General features: G+C 34.7%; 3 protein-coding genes across 10 annotated transcripts; 2 read left to right on the top strand and 1 right to left on the bottom strand.

The window, feature by feature from the left end:
- The first annotated feature begins 4,778 nt into the window (after positions 1-4,778).
- LOC105948917 (two-component response regulator ARR2) lies at positions 4,779-8,488 on the top strand. 2 transcript variants are annotated; one of them, XM_012972187.2, is made up of 6 exons: positions 4,779-5,248; positions 5,640-5,792; positions 5,984-6,376; positions 6,803-6,879; positions 6,968-8,041; positions 8,125-8,488. In XM_012972187.2, exons 1-6 carry the CDS (start codon positions 5,080-5,082, stop codon positions 8,194-8,196), a joined length of 1,938 nt encoding a protein of 645 aa, XP_012827641.2. In that variant the 5' UTR covers positions 4,779-5,079; the 3' UTR covers positions 8,197-8,488. The 2 variants fall into 2 exon arrangements, with proteins under 2 accessions (XP_012827641.2, XP_012827636.2); XM_012972182.2 differs by having other exon boundaries at positions 4,795-5,248; positions 8,122-8,488.
- Positions 8,489-8,871: 383 nt separating this feature from the next.
- Positions 8,872-11,617, bottom strand: LOC105948912 (COBRA-like protein 7). Its single transcript, XM_012972177.2, has 2 exons — positions 10,769-11,617; positions 8,872-10,505 (listed from the first exon to the last, which is right to left on the bottom strand). The coding sequence occupies exons 1-2, from the start codon at positions 11,313-11,315 to the stop codon at positions 9,076-9,078; spliced, it is 1,977 nt and encodes a 658-aa protein (XP_012827631.2). The 5' UTR covers positions 11,316-11,617; the 3' UTR covers positions 8,872-9,075.
- A 2,373-nt stretch (positions 11,618-13,990) lies between these two features.
- Positions 13,991-19,849, top strand: LOC105948933 (uncharacterized). Of its 7 annotated transcripts, XM_088820502.1 has the most exons (11): positions 13,991-14,400; positions 14,798-14,869; positions 15,247-15,321; positions 15,850-15,924; positions 16,301-16,375; positions 16,904-16,978; positions 17,351-17,425; positions 18,100-18,173; positions 18,580-18,693; positions 19,114-19,214; positions 19,351-19,849. In XM_088820502.1, the coding sequence occupies exons 1-8, from the start codon at positions 14,368-14,370 to the stop codon at positions 18,166-18,168; spliced, it is 549 nt and encodes a 182-aa protein (XP_088676628.1). In that variant the 5' UTR covers positions 13,991-14,367; the 3' UTR covers positions 18,169-18,173; positions 18,580-18,693; positions 19,114-19,214; positions 19,351-19,849. The 7 variants fall into 7 exon arrangements, with proteins under 7 accessions (XP_088676628.1, XP_088676627.1, XP_088676626.1 ...); XM_088820501.1 differs by lacking the exon at positions 18,100-18,173; XM_088820500.1 differs by lacking the exons at positions 18,100-18,173; positions 19,114-19,214; positions 19,351-19,849 and adding an exon at positions 18,891-19,029.
- Positions 19,850-20,824: the final 975 nt, after the last annotated feature.

Genomic DNA, 20,824 nt, shown 5'->3' with positions numbered 1-20,824 from the left:
CAAGAATGGTATTACATAATTAAAGAAATGTCACAAAGGTGTACACATACTAACTTCATTTAATTTTTCTAAAATATGATTAAAAGAACAAATTGAAGAAAAAGAAAAAAGAAAAGATAATTGTGAAATGATAAAGACAATTGCAAGTTGCAAAAAGAGGTCAATGTACGATACATAGAAGTGGGGCCCACTAATAAGGTAACAATTAGTTGGGCCCAACCCAAGTACTTCCCCCTCGTTAGCCCATTTAAAATCCGTACCGAGCGTGGGGCCCACGTTCTTTTTCCAATAGTGTGGGCCCTATATTTTATCTCATTATACTTTTCAACTTGCATCAATACCCTCCCCTACATCTCTACTTTCAACTCTCATTAACTAAATAATAATAATAATAATAATAATAATAATAATAATAATAATCCTGGCAAAGAAATATTTTTTAGCAAATTACGGCTACCCCTGAGATATGGTCAAATTATAAAAACCCCCCTTATATTTGCATAATTAGAGTCACCTCTCAACTATGTATTATATTACGAAAAAAATCCTCAGGAGGTAAATTTAGGGATGTTAAATCGATAAAACCAAACCAAATTTTTAGTATGCCAATATTTCATACCGTTTACCAAATTAAATATACAATTTGGTTAGGTAAATAACCGAATTACATAAATTTGATGTAAATTATTTAAAATGAGAGGGTGGTTGTAATTACCCAAACAATAGGTTTTTTCGTAATTTGACCATACTTCAGAAGTGGCCGTAATTTTCCCTAATTTTTAAATCACTGACAAGGGAACTAGACCACCTAGAAGTATCTTTTTTTTTTTTTTTGAGTAACACGTAGAAGTATCTTAACTTCACGAGAAATATAAATCACACTAGACTAATTATATATAACTCGGTTGGTCCAAAAAAAAATTATCAAAACAATTGACATCACACTTTCTTGCTCTAAAAAATAAACCACATTCGAAGAAAAATAAATAAAGAATATATTTAACTGAAGTGGTTATCTTATTTGGATGCTTTGTGCTTTCACTTTCAGAAGATGCTTGAAGCTCAAACTCTATTAATTTCTTGTCTTTGTCACTAAAAAAAATGGATATATGTAAATATACTTCTTATTAAAATATAAATATGTGTGACATTGTTCGTAAGAGTGGCCTGGTCGGTGGAATAAGAGAGTGCTTGCAGTTTCGAGTTCGACTTCATTTGTTGGTGTTTTTTAGGTTCAGTTTGTCACATAAAATTCGTATTCTTGTAAATTTTATTTGTAGGTAAAATGTAGAAACTTTATTCTTTCACAAAAATAAGAAACAGTTGAAGACCTTTATTTTCCAATAACTACCACTTAGGAATATTTTCCATTTTTTGTTTTTTTTTTTTTTATTAATCATGGATATAGTGGAATTAAATACTGTGGAGTGACTAAGCTACCAAAAAAGGGAGGGGGGGGTGACTATTTAATTTACTCAATTTTATATATATTTTTAATTAATTAAATAAAATTTAAACCGAATTTCATCAATTTTGTTGTAGTTATATATGTTTTATGATTTCAATTAATTATGTGGTTACTTTGAGTTTTGAGTTTAAAAGCTGACTGATTAGTAATTAACAGTGAGGGGGGTGGGAGTGGGATGGCACTAATCATTCAAGGGCCAAACTGCAAAAACGGCACAAATTCCAAGGGGCAAACTGCAAAAAGGGAACAGATTTGCAGGGAGGAAAAAGCAAGTAAAGAAAGTAGCACGTACTTCTAGTTAAATAAAAGAACTCCCATGAAATCCACATGGCATCTTATTATTGGATGAAACCCTTTCCAAATATTAAGTTATCCCGAGCGTGACATTTCTCTCTTCCCCTTAAAAGCATATATTCCTCGTATAAAAAACTAACAAATTAACATAATTTAATAATTATATTAATAAACATATACCCTAAATTCTCTTTTTTTTCGTTAAAAGATGGAAACAAATGTTTAATTAACGTACATAAAGTATGAGACAAATATTTATTTAAGTAAAAAGTTAAAGTGGATCACTATGACAATTTTACTCATTATGGTTAAATATTTTTTTCTACATTACCACTATTTTTACGAATTTCAAATTACAGTGTCAAATTTAGTAATTATATGGAATATTCTTCAGTTTGTACTAATTTTATCCTATTCGAGCATCACATTTTGAAACAAGATGATCATAAAACGTGTCTATTGGCTTGTAAATATTAAATTTACATTTCGCGAAATTCAGAAGATTATATTAAATTTACACCATAAGAATAAATTTTAAGAAAATTAATAATTGAAGGAGGTGGTTGTAATTATGAAAATAATAGAGGTATTTTCGTAATTTGAGATAACCGGCCCCGGGTTATTCTTATAAGTTGGTCATGGGAAACAACAAAAGGTTGACACTCTCATGTTCTTTTTAACCATTAAAAACAGTGAAATTACAGAGAGCTTTTCCAGAGCATATAATAACAAAATGTGATATCATTATTTAATTAATTACTTAAATTATTACAAATTTACTTAGAAAATATTTTGAATTGTTGGAGTCAAGTTAAATAAAAAAAGTTACTGGTTTTTGCCGTAAAGGTGTAGCAACCAGCCTTGAACGGCGCCGTAACGTGCTGTTGTTTCTTTTGGTTTTCTTGTAATTAATCCTATAATTTTTCAAAAATTACATATTCCTCATTAATGATTAAAATTTAAATATATATATAAATATATATTAAAGAAAATATAAAGTCAATATATGAATTAATAGTCTGTAAAGTCATGCTTAACACGTCGTCAACGTGAAAATAATATCAACCCTCAATCTATTTTATATTTTTATATATTCCCGTAATATAATTTCGATTCCGGTATTAAATTAAAAAAATAAATAAATAATTTTATTATTTTTTTCGTAATAATTAATAGTGCTAGTAGTAAGAGAGGGTAATCCTAGTCCCAAATCCCAATCTGGGGAAAGTGGGTGGATTGATTGATTAATCCAGAGATGCGTATGCATTAAATGCACATGCCAAACAAGACTTTGACACATCTTTTGCAACAAACACTACTATGATTAATGAATTACACCATGTGCTTAACACCTAATTAGCCACTACTTAACACACCAATTGCCAATTAAATATACTTAATTTACATGTGGGAGATCCCTAATTGAGGTCACCTTCCATTAAAACAATATTGTCTAATACAAATTAAACATAATTATAGCTCAATTGGTTCCGAGAGTCGTAAGTTGGTGCAATGTTCTAAAATCGAGGATTGACATCCGATGTATCAGAATTTCAACCTCCAACCGAGAGTTGGTTCCTTGTGGACACCAGACATAAGTCCGCTATATTAACAGACCGTTGAGTCACCGTGATTTACATTCTTTTATCAAAACACATATCGAGTCAATTGGAACCCTGAGAGTAAGGGATTTCGTCTTTTGGTGTAAGATTGCATTAATTATATAATTTTCAAATTAATTCTTATTTTTCTTAAAATTTTCCCAATAAATTAATGAACGAGTATTTTAGTTTGAATTTTGACTACGTATTTTTTTCTTCCTAAAATTTAATCGTATTTATTCGATTTGATTTCAAGATAATTTGATTTTTTCTTATTTCAATTTTTTAAATTGTGTTTGAATTTTTTTTTAATTCAAAATAAAAATTTAGTGATTTTGTGGTCCGTACTGACTTTTATTAGTCCAATAAATGAGAAGAAATGCATAATCCATCTATCATTGTGTACAAGTACTAGTCAAGTTGTACTGCGCATTTAATAGTTTAATTTTCTAATTATTTTAAAATCGCTTTATTATTTTAGTGCGCTTATAAATTAATAAAAAAAATATATTAATAATAAAATTTATTAATTTTTAAAAGGAAAAATTACGTCATGGGAGGAAGAAAATCTTCTACTCTATGGTATAGGTAAATTTCACTAATCCATCTTCTAATTCAGCATTAAAATTACTAAATTCAACATTTAAATTATTAAATAAATCGAAAGAACAATTTCCACGTGGATAAAAAGAAAATAATAAATTAAAAAAAGAAAAGAAAATGAATTATAGCTGGCGTGGGGTTCGTTAAGCCCAAACGTGAGCTGGATCCACACTCGAGGGAGGGAGTGATCCACTACCAAAGGAACCTCACCCCACCCCATCCACCCCAATAAAAACTAAATAATTTAAAATTAATTTTTTATTTAAATTAGTAAATGTTCTATTTTTTTTTAGTTTATATAGTATATTAAATATGTTAAATTTTAGTATTATATATGTAGTTTATTCCTAAAATTTCTAATTTTACAAAATTAAAACACGAGTTTGGGTAAATTTACTTTTTCCTTTTTAATCACTCTATAAAATAATTACAGTCAAATATTTATAAATTAATACATCGAAAAACTGTCTAAATTCTATTAAATTAATGAAATATAAAATATTTAGTTCAATTTTACCAAGTTGGGATCAAAATAATTTATTATTTAAATGACACTATTAATTTATCTGGTATTATTTTATCGAGATTTTACTGTATGTACAAGAGAGTTGCTACTAATTTAATTAAATAATAATAAATAATTGTGTGCTTCCATTTTTATTACCACCCCAATAAACAATTGACAAAGGAAGAAAAAGAAGTTGAATAAAAAGCACACAAATACAACATTCAATGTCTTGAATCTCATATATATATATATATATATATATATATATATATATATATATATATATATATATATATATATATATATATATATATATATATAAAGCAAATAATTTCTTCCACTTCTTCACTTTTTTTCCTCTTCTATCTAAAATCCCCCTATAAGACAAAATATTAAAATAAATAAAAAGAAAAGAAATTGAAGTCCCATTATCACATATTCACAAACACCTCTGCTTAATCGTATCTTTTGCTTGGTTTGCTGAATTTTCAAGCCCTGCACACAGTTTCTGCTACAAAACATGTGATTTTCGAGGTTTTTCTCATCTGGGTTCTTCCATTTTCATGCTAATATCAAGTTAATTCGGCGAATTTCGAGGATAAAAAATGGATCTTGGAGTGAAACCCCTGTCTTACACAAGTTCGAATGTTTCGTTGAAGTCCGGCGACGGTGTTTCCGACATGTTTCCGGCGGGTCTCAGGGTGCTCGTCGTTGATGATGACCCCACTTGTTTGAGGATCTTGGAAAAGATGCTCAAAAATTGTTTGTATGAAGGTATTTTTAATTTGCTCTGTTTTTTTTTTTCAATTGTTCATATGCTTGTGTTTATCTTCTTGATATTGTATTTATTTATTTATATTATTAGAAATTCGAGTTTTTTTTTATTTGATTTGTATGTATGCAAAAATAGATCTTACATCCTTTTAGTATTTGGGAAATTTTAATTTTTGAATAATTAATTAAATTAGGGGAGTGTTTGTGAAGAATCATTTTGATCTTGCCTTATGGACATCTGAAGTTAGAAACTTGATGGTTGACTTTAGATCTTGTCCACAACTCATGATGTTTTAATCTTCGACATCGATTTAGGCTTCTACTACACCGTTTCGTAGTCGTTTGTTTGGTAATTTATCGAATTAAATTTTTTTTTTTTTGGTTTCTTCAGTCACAACTTGCAATCGAGCGGAACTCGCGTTGAAATTTCTCAGAGACAACAGAAACGGATACGATGTTGTAATAAGTGATGTACACATGCCCGACATGGACGGTTTTAAGCTTCTAGAACATATCGGGCTCGAAATGGATCTCCCGGTTATCAGTGAGTACTAAATTCTTCGATTTAATTTATATATATATATATATATATGTATATATATATATATATATATATATATATATATATATATATATATATATATATATATATATATATATATATATATATATATATATATATATGTTTGTCTCTATTTCTTGAAATGGTTCTTGATTTTTCGTTTTTTGTTTTAGTGATGTCGGCGGATGATAGCAAAAGCGTTGTAATGAAGGGAGTTACACACGGTGCGTGCGATTATCTGATCAAACCAGTTCGAATGGAGGCATTGAAGAACATATGGCAGCATGTGGTGAGAAAAAAGAAGTACGAGTTTAAAGATAAAGATTACGAACAATCGGGGAGTGTTGATGAATTGGACAGGCAGCAAAAACCGAACAATAATGAAGATTTAGATTATTCCTCTTCGGCGAACGAAGGAAATTGGAAAAATTCCAAGAGAAGGAAGGAAGAAGAAGATGAAGGAGATGAAAGAGACGATTCTTCGACTTTGAAGAAACCGAGAGTTGTTTGGTCGGTTGAGCTGCATCAGCAATTTGTAACCGCGGTTAATCATCTCGGAATTGACAGTAAGCATTCATCTTACTCTCGTCGGTTTTTTTTCGTCTTTCTTGAACTTTGTTCGTCTCTTATTCTAGAAAAAGTATGTTAATCGTTATGTATACTCCCTCTAATCCATAATAATAGTAGTTTAACACTTTTGCACGCGTATTAAGAAATTCAATAAACGTGACTTGATTTTCTTTAGATTAAAATACCCTCCACTAACAAGAGAGAGAAAATGAGTTAATAAGGGTATAATTGGAAAATTTGCAATTAATACAATTCTTTTGTGCTTAGTTGGTTAATGTGTGTAGTTTTCTCTTCACAATGTGTTTAGAATGGAAGTGGGGCTATTTTGGAAAATTTCGAAATGATTTTAATTTCTTTTCGTAATTAAAAATTTGCTACCACAAACTTGTAATTGTTATTTTCCAATTCCGTAATTTTTGCAGAGGCCGTTCCTAAGAAAATCCTCGAATTAATGAATGTTCCGGGCCTTACAAGAGAGAACGTCGCAAGCCATTTGCAGGTTCGAAAATTACAATTCTTGATTTTTTAGTGGTTCGATTATATTAAATTCGAGTATTAACTTCAAGAACCTGTTTTTTTTTTCACAGAAATATCGGTTATATCTTAGAAGGCTCAGTGGTGTACAGCACCAAAACGGGCTAACAAACTCTTTTATGGGACCTTCCGATATGCCCTTCGGACAAATGTCTTCACTCAACGGGGTTGACTTTCAAGCCCTAGCTGCCTCCGGTCAACTCCCGCCACAAAGCCTAGCCACAATCCAAGCCGCTGCACTTGGTAGGGGCCCCACCAAATCCTCCATACCTCTACCACTCGTTGATCAAAGAAACATTTTCAGCTTTGAAAACCCAAAGGCAAGATTCGTCGAAAGTCAAAGTCAAAGTCAAACTCAACAACATATCAAGCAAGTCAACCTACTCCACGGAATCCCGACAAACATGGACTCGAAGCAGCTGGCTTCTCTACACCAATCGGCACAGTCATTCAACAACATGAACATGCACAACCATGTCATGCAAATGTCGGGTCAAGGTCAAGGTCAACCGCAATCAAGAAGTCAAATCTTGAACGAAATCAACGTCTCGGATCTCCCCTCTTCATCTTCGTCATCTGTAATAAGCCAACCCGTTTTGTCGCAGGCGAATATTCCCACTTCTTTCTTGGGCCGGAACGGAATAATAGCTTCTCTTCCACAGCCATCCACCGTTGTTGACTTTTCGAGTCAAACCACAGATTTCGCTGGCAGTAATAATAATATTAATAACAATAATAATAATAATAGCTTCTCATCGAAAGGGTCCGGAGACTTTGTTCCCAACTACGATGTTTTTAACGATCTGTATCCGAATAGCCGAGCACACGATTGGCGAGTGCAAAACGTACAAGGAGGGCTCGATGTTTCGCCTTCGGTTTTGGTTCAGCAAAGGTTTACTACTTCTAATCAGAAGAGCGTTGGCCAAAACAGGGGTTTGTCTGTAATTAATAATAATATTAATAAGACAGCTTACTCGGAAATCGGTCAGCAGATAAACTCGTCTTTATCCGACAATCAGTTAAGGATCAAGGCTGAAAGATTACCCGACATGGGTTTCCAAAACGGAATCTTTCCTCACGAACAACACTTCGGCCAAGAAGATCTCATGAGTGCATTTCTCAAACAGGTCAGTAATTATTAATCTTGATTAAGATAAACGACGTAATTAATTCTCTAATACTTTCTTTTTTCTACTTTACTTTGAAGCAGCAAGAAGGCGTGGGGTCCGTTGAAAACGAGTTTGGATTCGATGGTTACCATTTGGATAATCTTCCTGTGTAAAGTGCGGTCTGTTCTGCTGTAGCTAGTTTGATTTTTCGAAGCACTTTGTACATAGCTGTAGTTTTTTTACAGCTGGAATTAACCTGTTAAAGATGAAAGGCTGGGAATTTTTCGTTTTCTTTTTCTTTTTTCGGTTTTTCGTTTTTTCTTGGATGAACTGTGATTGAAGGTGAAGAAGATATATGTGCATGAATGATACTAGCGCGTGATATGCGAAGCATTACCATGCGAAATTTTTGGTTGCTTTTAGCTTTTAGGTGATTTCTAGTATGAATGAAATATTCTTGTTTTAGCTTTTGTGTGGTAAAAAAGTTGTTTTTGGAGTTCAACTGCTTTTAGCTTTTGTTTATATTTGGCTGATGAATTTCAAATTCTTGTGTCAAATTTTTAATCTTTTTATTCAAATGTTACTTATGTAAAAGATATATTTACCAATCGATTTTGAGGTAGAAATTGGACGAATCGAATAGCATTTCGATAAAATTTACAAATTTTTTTCGCAAGTGAAGAACTAATTCAAGTTTTATTCCGAAAGAAAAAAGAATGGAAAACTCAGAATGTCAAAGAACCGAAAATATTCAGATTTGAATCGGCGGAAATTCAGAAATTCAGTTCCAAATTCGAGCCCTAATTTATATCGAAAACATGAAATTAAGAAAAATAAAAATGAATATGTGAACTTTAAGGAATCAAACTTTATGAAACAGTATTGTGACACTAAACATTTGTATATTTTACAACTCCAACATTTTGATATATATTCCTCTAATTAAAAATCATAATCAACAGTCTGATTTCAAGAGCCAAAAAATCTCTCTGTTTTCATCAAAATAAACCCAAAAAAGAATGAACAAATACAAATCCCACCTCTTCCATCCACTATTGCTCCACCAAGAAAAACACCACTACCGCCAAAATCACCGCCGACAAAACCGACGAAGACCCGAATCTCCAACCACCGCTCGCCGGAAAAACCGTCGGCAAAGAGCACTCCTCCCCGTTGAAGTAAACCTTCTTCGGAAACCCATCGCCCGCCGGAATATTAATCCCGGGCGTCAACTTCTTCGTAAACGATATAACCGACTGCTGCTTACCCGGTACCCGCGGATCCTTCTTTGGATCCAACCCGTTTACCTCACCCACCAAATAGTTCAAACCGGGCAAACCCTGCATGAAAATGGTATCGTTCACCCCGTTACTGTTCTCCATCATAGTCCCGTTGAACGAGTATACCTTCTCGAAACCGGGCCCCGCCTTGTCCAGCTGGACTGCCGTGAACCAATCGACGAACGCTTCGTCATCCCAATTGAAAATAGTGATTCTTGCTGACCAACCGCCTCGATAATCGGTGAACAAATGCCAATTGAGACTAACTCCACAGTTATCGCCACACGGGATAGGGTTCGGTACCGGAAAGTGGTGGAGCTCCGCCCAAGCCCGTGTCAAAACGGTACGGTTATCGAACGGGACTAGTAGTGCTTGAGATGGGATTAGCATCGCCGGAGCTGTGCCGCTGCATGTCCGCCCGCTAGTCGCCGGACAACCGCAAGCGCACGTTTTACACGGAATAATCGATTCGTTGTAATAGGCCGAAAACGATACGCAGCATCGTGGGGCGGCCCCCGATGTGTGCGTGATGTTACAAACCACCTGCCAGCTGGCGACAGCGGAGGAGTCGGATAGAAGCCCACTCGGGTCGGGGAATTGAGTAGGAGAGACCCGAACGGGTGGGCCGCACTTGTAATCCGGATTGAGCCGCCCTTTCACCGCCCAGTTCTGTGGCGGCGTTAGATCGGACCGGTTCAGATTGGGTGGCATCTTAAAGACGTTGATTTGGAAAGCTGATTTCGATTTGCCGGGGTCCATTTCGGGGGGCAAAATCGTCCCATTTCTGCAGCAAAACGGGATCATCCCTAAATTGGAGTCGTTGGTTTTGGCCAACGGGAGATCGATTATGGTGGGCCTACGTTCGCAGTTCAAGGCGGTGGAGAAATCGAGGCTTTGGTAGAATTGGCCTTGTTTACCGAACACGCATTCTGTCGTGTCGACTATGGAGGGGTAGGCCCCTCTCATGGCGAAGATGAACTCTTCTGCCATCCAATCCCAGCTGAGCTGCCAGTTGTCGAGGCGACCGAGCGGGTTGTGGTTCTCCATTACAACCTGCGCCCAGTAGTTGGATTCGTAGGTTCTTAATACGTCGTACATTATCGTTAGATCGCCTTCTTGACGAGGTAAGAATCCTTCGTCTAGGGTTACGTTGGCCTTGAAATTTGGGTCTCTTGTGCAACACACCTGCATTGTTGAATTGCCTGCAAATAATTTTTGAAACATCTTAATTTTTGCTAACAAAAAAAGCAAAACAAGAAAATGAAATAGACTTTTTCTTGATATTACACCAAGTCATCATACAAGTCAATTTAAATTCAATATCTGCAATTTTTTTCACTAATCATCATCAAACAAAACCTAGCAAAGAGGGATTTTAATTATTTAATTATTTATTTGTTTAATTGGAATTGAAATTAATAGTTTAAATCTGAAATGAGAAAATTGGAGATAAATAGAAACTGACCTAGCATAGTGAGTTCAGGGCAAACCCAGCCATCGTTAACCAGAGAAATATTCTTCGGCAAAGGGACGGCGCGTGGGCCGACGCCGAACTGGGTTCCGACGAGCTTAACCCGGACGCTCATCTGGGTCAAATCGCCGGCAGTCTCGATACCCGTTTTGAGATCCGTATTCGGGAACCCGGCGAAAGTCGACCCGTTACCCACGCTCCCCGGAATCGAATTCCCGTCGGCGAGGACGGCGTTGGAAGCGGAGACCAAGTACTCGTCGTGCTGGAAGCCGACGAACACGCGCCACGATTTCAGCTCCTCGAGATCGTTGTTCAGTACGGTGAAGGACGACTCGAATCGGTAGCCCTGCCGGGCCGGATCCCGCTTCAGGATTGGGGGCACGATTTTCCCGGTGGCGTATGTGTACGTGAGGAATATTCCGTTGCAGGCGTCGGAGGCCGGCGCCGGAGCCAGAGCCGTCGGCGTGGCTGTTTGGGCTAGGGTTTGGCCCAGTAGAAGGATAAATGGGAAGAGGAAGAGATTGGTGGTGGTGGCCGCCATGTTCTAGTGAAGAATGCAGAGCGCGTCTCGATTCAAACACATGAGAGAGAAAGAATGAATGAATGAATGAAGAGAGAGAGAGAGAAAAAACAAAAATGTAATTTATATGAATATATATATGGAAAGAGAGAAATCTGTATGTATAGATTATGGAGCTGCGCGTTTGAACAAGCAGAGAGAGGAGTGAAAGGAAAGTGGAATACGCGGTGAGAAAAAAAGGAGGTGTTTTTTTTCAAGGGAGAAAGACAGCTTAGTATATGCTGTAATAAATCATTTTTTTCATAAGCAACATTTCTTTATTTAATAATCTTTATTTATTTATTTATTTATTTTTATGGTGTGGCATCTTGGAATTGGTGATTATTTTTTTGATTTTTGTCAAATTACGGAAAAAGAAAACCTCTGTTTCGGTAATTACAACCACCTCCATCAGCTATAAATCTTCTTATACGTCCACTCTTGTGGTACCAAATTTAGTGGAATCTTCTAGATTATATGGATAATTCTCAATTTGTACCCGTTTTATCTCATTCGATCTCCACATTTTGAAGTAAGATGTGTTTTTTGGCTTGTATATATCACATTGTAGTGCATCAGAAACTGCATTTTTTCACAAAACGAGTACAAGTTAGGGAGCATTCCACATAATCTAGAGGATTATGTTGAATTCGACACTATAAGGGTAGACGTGTAAGGGTTGAATTCATAGTTGAGGAGAGTAGATGTAATTATCTAAACATTATGGGTTTTTCCGTAATTTGACCATACTCGTGGGTGGTGATAATTTAACCTCTTTTTATCTAGTTAAGTTCAATCGAATACAAAATTGTGTACAAGGTTGGTTGGTAAGTTACAAATGGATTATGGAATAAATTGATTTGATTTTCAAATTTGTATTTCAAATAATAGTTATTATATTAGAAGTATATGAAATAGTTTATTTAATGACAACACAAAAATGGGGTTGCTTTTATTTTGATGACATTTTCTTTTTGTGGGACATAGCGGCGTTAAGGAACCGTTAGGAATTGAAACGTTGCAGTTTGAAAATTTGAATATTGAATATGTCTAGTGGCAAAAGTGGTAATAACAAAAAGATTTGTATAAAGCTCAAAAGAAAGGAATATTAATATATGCTTGTGGAGGGAAATAGTATTGATTTTAATGTGCATTAAAATAAATAATAAATACAAAAAATAATATTGTAACGATCATAAATCATGGGAAAGCTTATGTTACACCTGATTATTTACACCGTTTAATTATTAACTGTAGATATGCTTCACAAACATTCACGTGTATGCTTGCTTTGTGGGAGATTATTTATATCATCCACAGCTAACAATCTCGCAGTGTAAATAACCCAGTATAGCAGAAAACTTACGAGCAAGTAAAAATGCACTCGAAGAAAATTGTGTATTTGACTTTTTCAACCATGATAGAAGCTCAAGTAAAATTTAGGCTAATAATAGATGGTAGTTCAAGAATATATATATATATATATATATATATATATATATATATATATATATATATATATATATAAAATTATGACACTATGGTTGATATTTGATCTTTAATTTAAATACAATATTTGGATAAAATAATATCATCAAACTATGTGTGGGAAAATTGGAGAATTAGGTGGATATTCTTTGACTAAAACAAAAAAAAAAAAAAAATACATATTTGACATTCTTAGTGGGAAGACAAAAACATTGGTTTCTCTTTGTCTTGTGCACGTTTTGGTCCACTTATTATGCAAAAGGATTATAAGATTAGTATATGCCATGTGACCACCTTCTCTTATATCATTAACTAGTGTTTTAGTCTTACGTTGAACGCAGTTCATTTAAGTTTTAGGTCTAAAATAGCGGGTACGTAACACAGAAATTTCAACTTTTTAATATATTCGCATTTCGGACAAGTTTTGTGTACGACATTCGAGGACAGATATCGGACACATTGGGCTATTTTATAATATCTGAAAAGTTAAAACATATTTGAAATAGCAAATTTAAAAAAAAAAAATTTACTTCCCTACTTAATTACATGATTTAATGATCAATTGTAATGTGATAGTTGATTGTAATATTTATCTTCAATATATATTTATTTGTATGAAATGTATAATTTTTTTTTACAGATAAATATACCCCTATACTTTTGATATTTACACATTCCCCCGAGTTTTTGTCTCCTTGTTTAGACTATAACATGTTCCAACAAAAAAAATAACGATAATATAAAACTTAAAGAACTTAAGAAATTGAAAAAACATATCAAATCAAATTTAGAGTTTATAGTGTTAGTATTCGAAGTGATTGAGCAGATGAATTTACTCCTTCGTGTTCAGACAACTCCTACGCTTGATTGGACTTCGTCAACGTCATAATAACTTGACTAGTAATTTGAAAAAACCGATAAAACTGACCGATGTCCAGCCCTAAAGTTATCGATATCGAAATTGTAATATAATAATTTATAAAATAATATTACAATTAAAAAAAATAATGTTATATCAATGTTCAACAATCCCCTTGAAACCTTTAAATTTGCAAAAGGTGAAAAAAGAAAAAAATGCAAACGATTCCAATTTACTGATTTAGGGGTTAAAGTGTAATTTCTAATATATGTCTTTATTTTAATAGAAATCATTAGGGAAGATGAGTCTGGTTGCAGTATCATACGAGCGGTTATTTGGTACCCAAACCCTAACCCCACTCTTCTCCAATCAAAACCGTCGCCATCACCGTCACCGTCGCCGGTTTCCGTCGCCGTATCCGGCGGAGACGACGACACCTTCAAAATCGACGACCTCTCTTCATCCGGCGAGATCGGCTCCTTTCTACCATACCTCCGTCGCCTTGTACTCCCCTCCCGCCATCTCCTCCTTCCCCCGCAACCTTATCGCCGCCGGCGCCGAGTTTCGCTCTCCGCCTACGACGCCGACCCGTTTGTGCTTCTCAAGTCCGTCAAAATCCACAAAAAAGTCCGTCAATTCGATTCGACTAACCTCGTTCCGGCCGTTATAGCGGCGTTCCGGTGAACCATGGATAGTACCCTTAAAGCTTCTCGTTTGAGGGTAATCTTCTTGCAGCGGGATGCAATTCTAAGTTATTATTATCCTTTCTCATGTTTATTGATTATAATAAAATTCACAACAAAATAAAAGTATGTTTAGATTAATTTCCTATTCTTGCTTGTTAACCTAGATTTGATTTTACGCTCTTGAAATGTGGGCATGAATGTTGACAAGTGATGTAGGATTATGTCCACAGAAACTTCGTAATCAGTTGTTCATATGTTTTTATCGAATTTATGCTGCGTAAATATATACCCCATTTCTTCTCCTAGGATATGTAATCGAGTACCTAGGGCTAGGTTATCTATTCAGGGAATGCAGTTATATTGTTTTTGTTCCGGATTGATTAGTTCGTACGTTGAATAATCTTTTGCTTTAACTACTTTGGTATCTGTAGATACATTTCTGGGATTGGAGAACGGAGCAGATTACATGCTTGGAGGAAAGTCGCCTGGAGGATATAACTCAGGTAATTAGAGGCCTTTGGTTTTTTGACTATGTAGAAGTATTTAGTAAGTAAAACACTAACTTCCTTATTCAACCTGAACAAATCGAAAATAAAAATTAAAGAGAAAAATATGGTAATCTGGAAACTGGCTAGTGTTGTATTCGTAGATGCAATCTTGAAATATTGGCATGAAAATTGACAAGTGATATAGGATTATGTCCACAGAAACTTGCCAGTTGGTTAGTTCATATGTTTGTATCAAATTTATGTTGCGTCTAGGATATGTAATCGAGTACCTTGGTTATCTATTCAAGGAATGCTGTTATATTGCTTTCCTTTTGGAGTTATTAGTTCGTACGTTGAATAATCTTTTGCTTTTACTACTTCGGTATCTGTAGATACATTTCCGGGATTGGAGGAGAACGGAACAGATTGCATGCTTGGAGGAAAGTCACCTGGAGGATATAACTCAGGTAATTAGATGCCTTTGGTTTTTCGACTATGTAGAAGTATTTGGCAAGTAAAACACTAATAGCTTCCTTATTCTACCTGAACAAACCTGAAAACAGATATAAACGAAAATAAAAATAAAAGAGAAAATTATGGTAATCTGGAGACTGGTTAGGAAAAGTATGGTAATATGGTAATTTGAATGTTGACCCTGTATTGAAGATCAGCATGTTATGAGTTCAATTTATATGAAATATAGGCATGAAAACCTGAAAACCTAGATTTGATGATTTTACGCTCTTGAAATATAGGCATGAAAATTGACAAGTGATGTAGGATTATGTCCACAGAAACTTCGTAAGCTGTTGTTCATATGTTTTTATCGAATTTATGCTGCGTAAATATATATCCCATTTCTTCTCCTAGGATATGTAATCGAGTACCTAGGGCTAGGTTATCTATTCAGGGAATGCAGTTATATTGTTTTCATTTCGGAGTTATTAGTTCGTACGTTGAATAATCTTTTGCTTTTACTACTTCGGTATCTGTAGATACATGTCTGGGATTCGAGGAGAATGGAGCAGATTGCATATTTGGAGGAAAGTCGTCTGGAGGATATAACTCAGGTAATTAGATGCCTTTGGTTTTTTGACTAAGTAGAAGTATTTAGCAAGTAAAACACTAACTTCCTTATTCAACCTGTACAACCGAAAATAAAAATTAAAGAGAAAAATATGGTAATCTGGAAACTGGCTAGTGTTGTATTCGTAGATGCAATCTTGAAATATTAGCATGAAAATTGACAAGTGATATAGGATTATGTCCACAGAAACTTGCCAGTTGGTTAGTTCATATGTTTGTATCAAATTTATGTTGCGTCTAGGATATGTAATCGAGTACCTTGGTTATCTATTCAAGGAATGCTGTTATATTGCTTTCCTTTTGGAGTTATTAGTTCGTACGTTGAATAATCTTTTGCTTTTACTACTTCGGTATCTGTAGATACATTTCCGGGATTGGAGGAGAACGGAACAGATTGCATGCTTGGAGGAAAGTCACCTGGAGGATATAACTCAGGTAATTAGATGCCTTTGGTTTTTCGACTATGTAGAAGTATTTGGCAAGTAAAACACTAATAGCTTCCTTATTCTACCTGAACAAACCTGAAAACAGATATAAACGAAAATAAAAATAAAAGAGAAAATTATGGTAATCTGGAGACTGGTTAGGAAAAGTATGGTAATATGGTAATTTGAATGTTGACCCTGTATTGAAGATCAGCATGTTATGAGTTCAATTTATATGAAATATAGGCATGAAAACCTGAAAACCTAGATTTGATGATTTTACGCTCTTGAAATATAGGCATGAAAATTGACAAGTGATGTAGGATTATGTCCACAGAAACTTCGTAAGCTGTTGTTCATATGTTTTTATCGAATTTATGCTGCGTAAATATATATCCCATTTCTTCTCCTAGGATATGTAATCGAGTACCTAGGGCTAGGTTATCTATTCAGGGAATGCAGTTATATTGTTTTCATTTCGGAGTTATTAGTTCGTACGTTGAATAATCTTTTGCTTTTACTACTTCGGTATCTGTAGATACATGTCTGGGATTCGAGGAGAATGGAGCAGATTGCATATTTGGAGGAAAGTCGTCTGGAGGATATAACTCAGGTAATTAGATGCCTTTGGTTTTTTGACTAAGTAGAAGTATTTAGCAAGTAAAACACTAACTTCCTTATTCAACCTGTACAACCGAAAATAAAAATTAAAGAGAAAAATATGGTAATCTGGAAACTGGCTAGTGTTGTATTCGTAGATGCAATCTTGAAATATTAGCATGAAAATTGACAAGTGCTATAGGATTATGTCCACAGAAACTTGCCAGTTGGTTCATATGTTTGTATCAAATTTATGTTGTGTCTATGATATGTAATCGAGTACCTAGGTTATCTATTCAGGGAATGCAGTTATATTGTTTTTGTTCCGGAGTTATTAGTTCGTACGTTGAATAATCTTTTGCTTTTACTACTTTGGTATCTGTAGGTACATTTCTGGGATTCGAGGAGAACGAAGCAGACTGCATGCTTGGAGGAAAGTCACCTGGAGGATATAACTCAGGTCATTAGACGCCTTTGATTTTTTGACTAAGTAGAAGTATTTAACAAGTAAAACACTAATATCTTCCTTGTTCAACCTGAACAAACCTGAAAGCAGATAAATGAAAAAAAAAAATATGGTAATCTTGAGAACAGCTAGGAAGGACGAACTCAGCAGCCTTAGTCAGTTTAATTCGAATGTTGACCCTGTATTGAAAGCTTCGCTAATTTCAATGCTTGGGAAGGTCGGCATGTTATGAATTCAATTTAGATCATTTATTGTTCTTTACATGAATGAAATGAAAGGTTTAAGAAAGATGGTAAGGAAAGGGTGGCATGATTTGACATATTAAACATCTTGTAATATTTTAGTACATTTTATTAGATATTAACTCTAACCAGGAAGTTTTAGTATTTGTTTCGGTATTCTGTGAGGGTAGATTTGATTTTACGCTCTAGTGTTGGATTCGTGGATGCAATCTTGAAATATTGGCATGAAAATTGACAAGTGATATAGGATTATGTCCACAAAAACTTGCCAGTTAGTTCATTCATATGTTTGTATCAAATTTATTAGGATATATAATCGAGTACCTAGGTTATCTATTCAGGGAATGCAGTTATATTGTTTTCGTTCCGGAGTTATTAGTTTGTACGTTGAATAATCTTTTGCTTTTACTACTTCGGTATCTGCAGATACATTTCCGGGATTGGAGGAGAATAGAACAGATTAATGCTTGGAGGAAAGTCACCTGGAGGATATAACTGAGGTAATTAGATGCCTTTGGTTTTTCGACTATGTAGAAGTATTTGGCAAGTATAACACTAGTAGTTTCCTTATTCTACCTGAACAAACCTGAAACAGATAAACGAAAAAAAATAAAAGAGAAAAATATGGTAATCTGGAGACTGGCTAGAAAAAATATGGTAATATGGTAATTTGAATGTTGACCCTGTATTGAAGATCAGCATGTTATGAATTCAATTTATATGAAAGGTGTAAGAAAGGGTGGCATGATTTGACATATTAAACATCTTGTAATATTTTAGTACATTTTATTAGATATTCGCTCTAACCACGAATTAAATATTTGTTTGGTCCTTACAATAGAATTGCATGTCAAATTTTGGGATTGTTAATTAAAATATTTGACTTACGACGGGCAGTAAATGCAGGTTCATTTTGTTCCTGGTCAACAAAGCAATCTTGTTTCTGCTTCCGTTGATGGATTAATGTGTCTCTTTGATACCAGTAGAGACATAAATGATGATCATCATCATTTAGTTTCGGTAAGTGGGATGAGTTCTCTAGTTTCTGTATCCCCCCTGCACCTGCACCTGCACCTGTTCTTTTTTTTTTTTTTTTTATTCCATAATCCATGTGCGAGTTTCTGAAGAGGTGGTGTCTTTGCACGATTTTAGATTAATTTTGCTCATATAACTGTCGTTTTACGTTTCCTCTTAACAATGTTAATAGTTGCTGGTAGGTTCATTCATTAATTAACTCTAGATGAAATGGACACTCTCAAGCCAAGGGAATTTTACTACGAGTGAATCTGCATTGCACATTTTACATTTGTACTAAAAGGAGTTTGCTTTTATTGCAAATCGAATACGAGTTTCTGCCTAGGTAGTACAAACTCATTGTTAAATTTCTTAGTTTATTTTTCTTTAGAATATCTCATTTGTTTGTATATTACTCGCACGCAGCATGACTAGGTTTTCAACGTGGAAACTTCGATTGGAGAAGTTGGATTCTTAGGTGCAATAAATCAGAAGTTGTGGTGCATAACACACATTGAAACCCTGAGGTACGTGCGTGTCAACATAATTTTGTCTATTTGCATCATATGTGAATTGGAATCCTCCTTAAAGGACTACCACAATAATACATGATTTGCGTAATATTTTCAAACCTTAATGCGTTTTTGCTCTCAAAATTTCTAGTTGTTCTTCGATTGGGATTGGAGTCGTGAAAGAACGGAAGCCATCTTCAAGGATTGGCTTCTGAGGTGCTGGCCGTTAACCAATGTAAGTGATTTTTTTTTAATGTGAGAGAAGGAAATACGAAAAAGATTGTAAAGTGTTGGTTGTAAAATGAAGATATTAAGCCATTCCTATTTCTTCAGCAATATTTCTCTGGGACTTCTAATTATTGCTGAAGAAATAGGCCGCACGACCAGCCCTTTCGGCGCATTGATGGCAGCCCTTTCGGCCCACTGATATCAGGGGCTGCCTTACTTAGCCCATGAGGAAACATTGAATCCAGCCCAGCCCGTTAAGCCATGTTCCACAATATCGATGGGCCGTTCGAAAAAAAGCTCATAAAGTACAAACCATGCATGAAACTACTACTATTAAAACTGTTGTTATTATTTAGAACTTAAAAATTACAGATACAAGGGAAATTATTATTTTTTGGTTTTTGATATAGGCAATTAGTTCATTATTATCATCATCATTATAGCAAACAATTCGTTGCAAATATTTTGATTTTAACAGAAAATTGAAATCAGCGTAACAAAACAGAAACCCAACAATAGCAACGGCGGCCCGTACAGATTTAAAATACTGATGAACATTTCCAAAATAAAAATAAGTAGCGCCGTCAAAGAAAAATGTTGAGGCACATAAAGACGTACTATACCGAAATTAACTAACAAATCCCAATCCCATTAAAAATGACGCCTAACAAATAAACAAAAATGAGGCCTAGCAAATAAACAAAAATGAGGCCTAGCAAATAAAAAAATCCAGGCCCACTTCATTAGTAAATCAGTAGGCTCATCCCCTCCAATAAAATCGGGGCCTGAAACGAACGAAACTCAGGACAAACTTCAAGAAAAAGATTAGGCCCATTTTTGGAAATGAACTTAGGCCCAGTCAACAAAAAAATTAGGGCCCTATTCATAAAAATCTTAGGCCCATTTCTTGGAAATGATGCCCAGTCCAGTATAAAAACTACGGCCCAGTTGGGAAAAATGAGGCCCAGCCAACAAGAAAAAATCAGGCCCAGCCAATAATAAAATCAGGCCCAATTGGTAGAAAAATTAGACCCAACAAATAGAATATCGCGGCCCAGTGTGGCGAAAATGAGCCCAGTCTGGAAATGAATTGGGGCCCAGTAGACGAATGTTATTGAGACCCAAGATTTAGACAAAATTAAGGCCCAGGCCCCAAACACGAACAAGTCCATGCCCTTGAACAAATGCCAAATGCTAAGGCCCAGCGCAATCGTTTATTTTTGATTTTTAAATTCCTTATTTATCGTTCATTAGAATATAAATAGATATTATTGCTACACCCATGATCTTGAGTACCTTTCAAATAATAATTTTAATGTCTTCAAGTATGAAATTATCTAAACATAACAGCCTAAAATTATAGTTCCATAACACTGGAATGTATTTTTAGATCAAAT

Source organism: Erythranthe guttata, chromosome 7 (assembly GCF_056151865.1).
Source record: "Erythranthe guttata isolate IM_541 chromosome 7, IM_541, whole genome shotgun sequence".
Taxonomy (NCBI): Eukaryota; Viridiplantae; Streptophyta; class Magnoliopsida; order Lamiales; family Phrymaceae; genus Erythranthe; species Erythranthe guttata.
The sequence above is the reverse complement of the archived record's forward strand: the minus strand, read 5'-3'. Positions and strand labels throughout refer to the sequence as shown.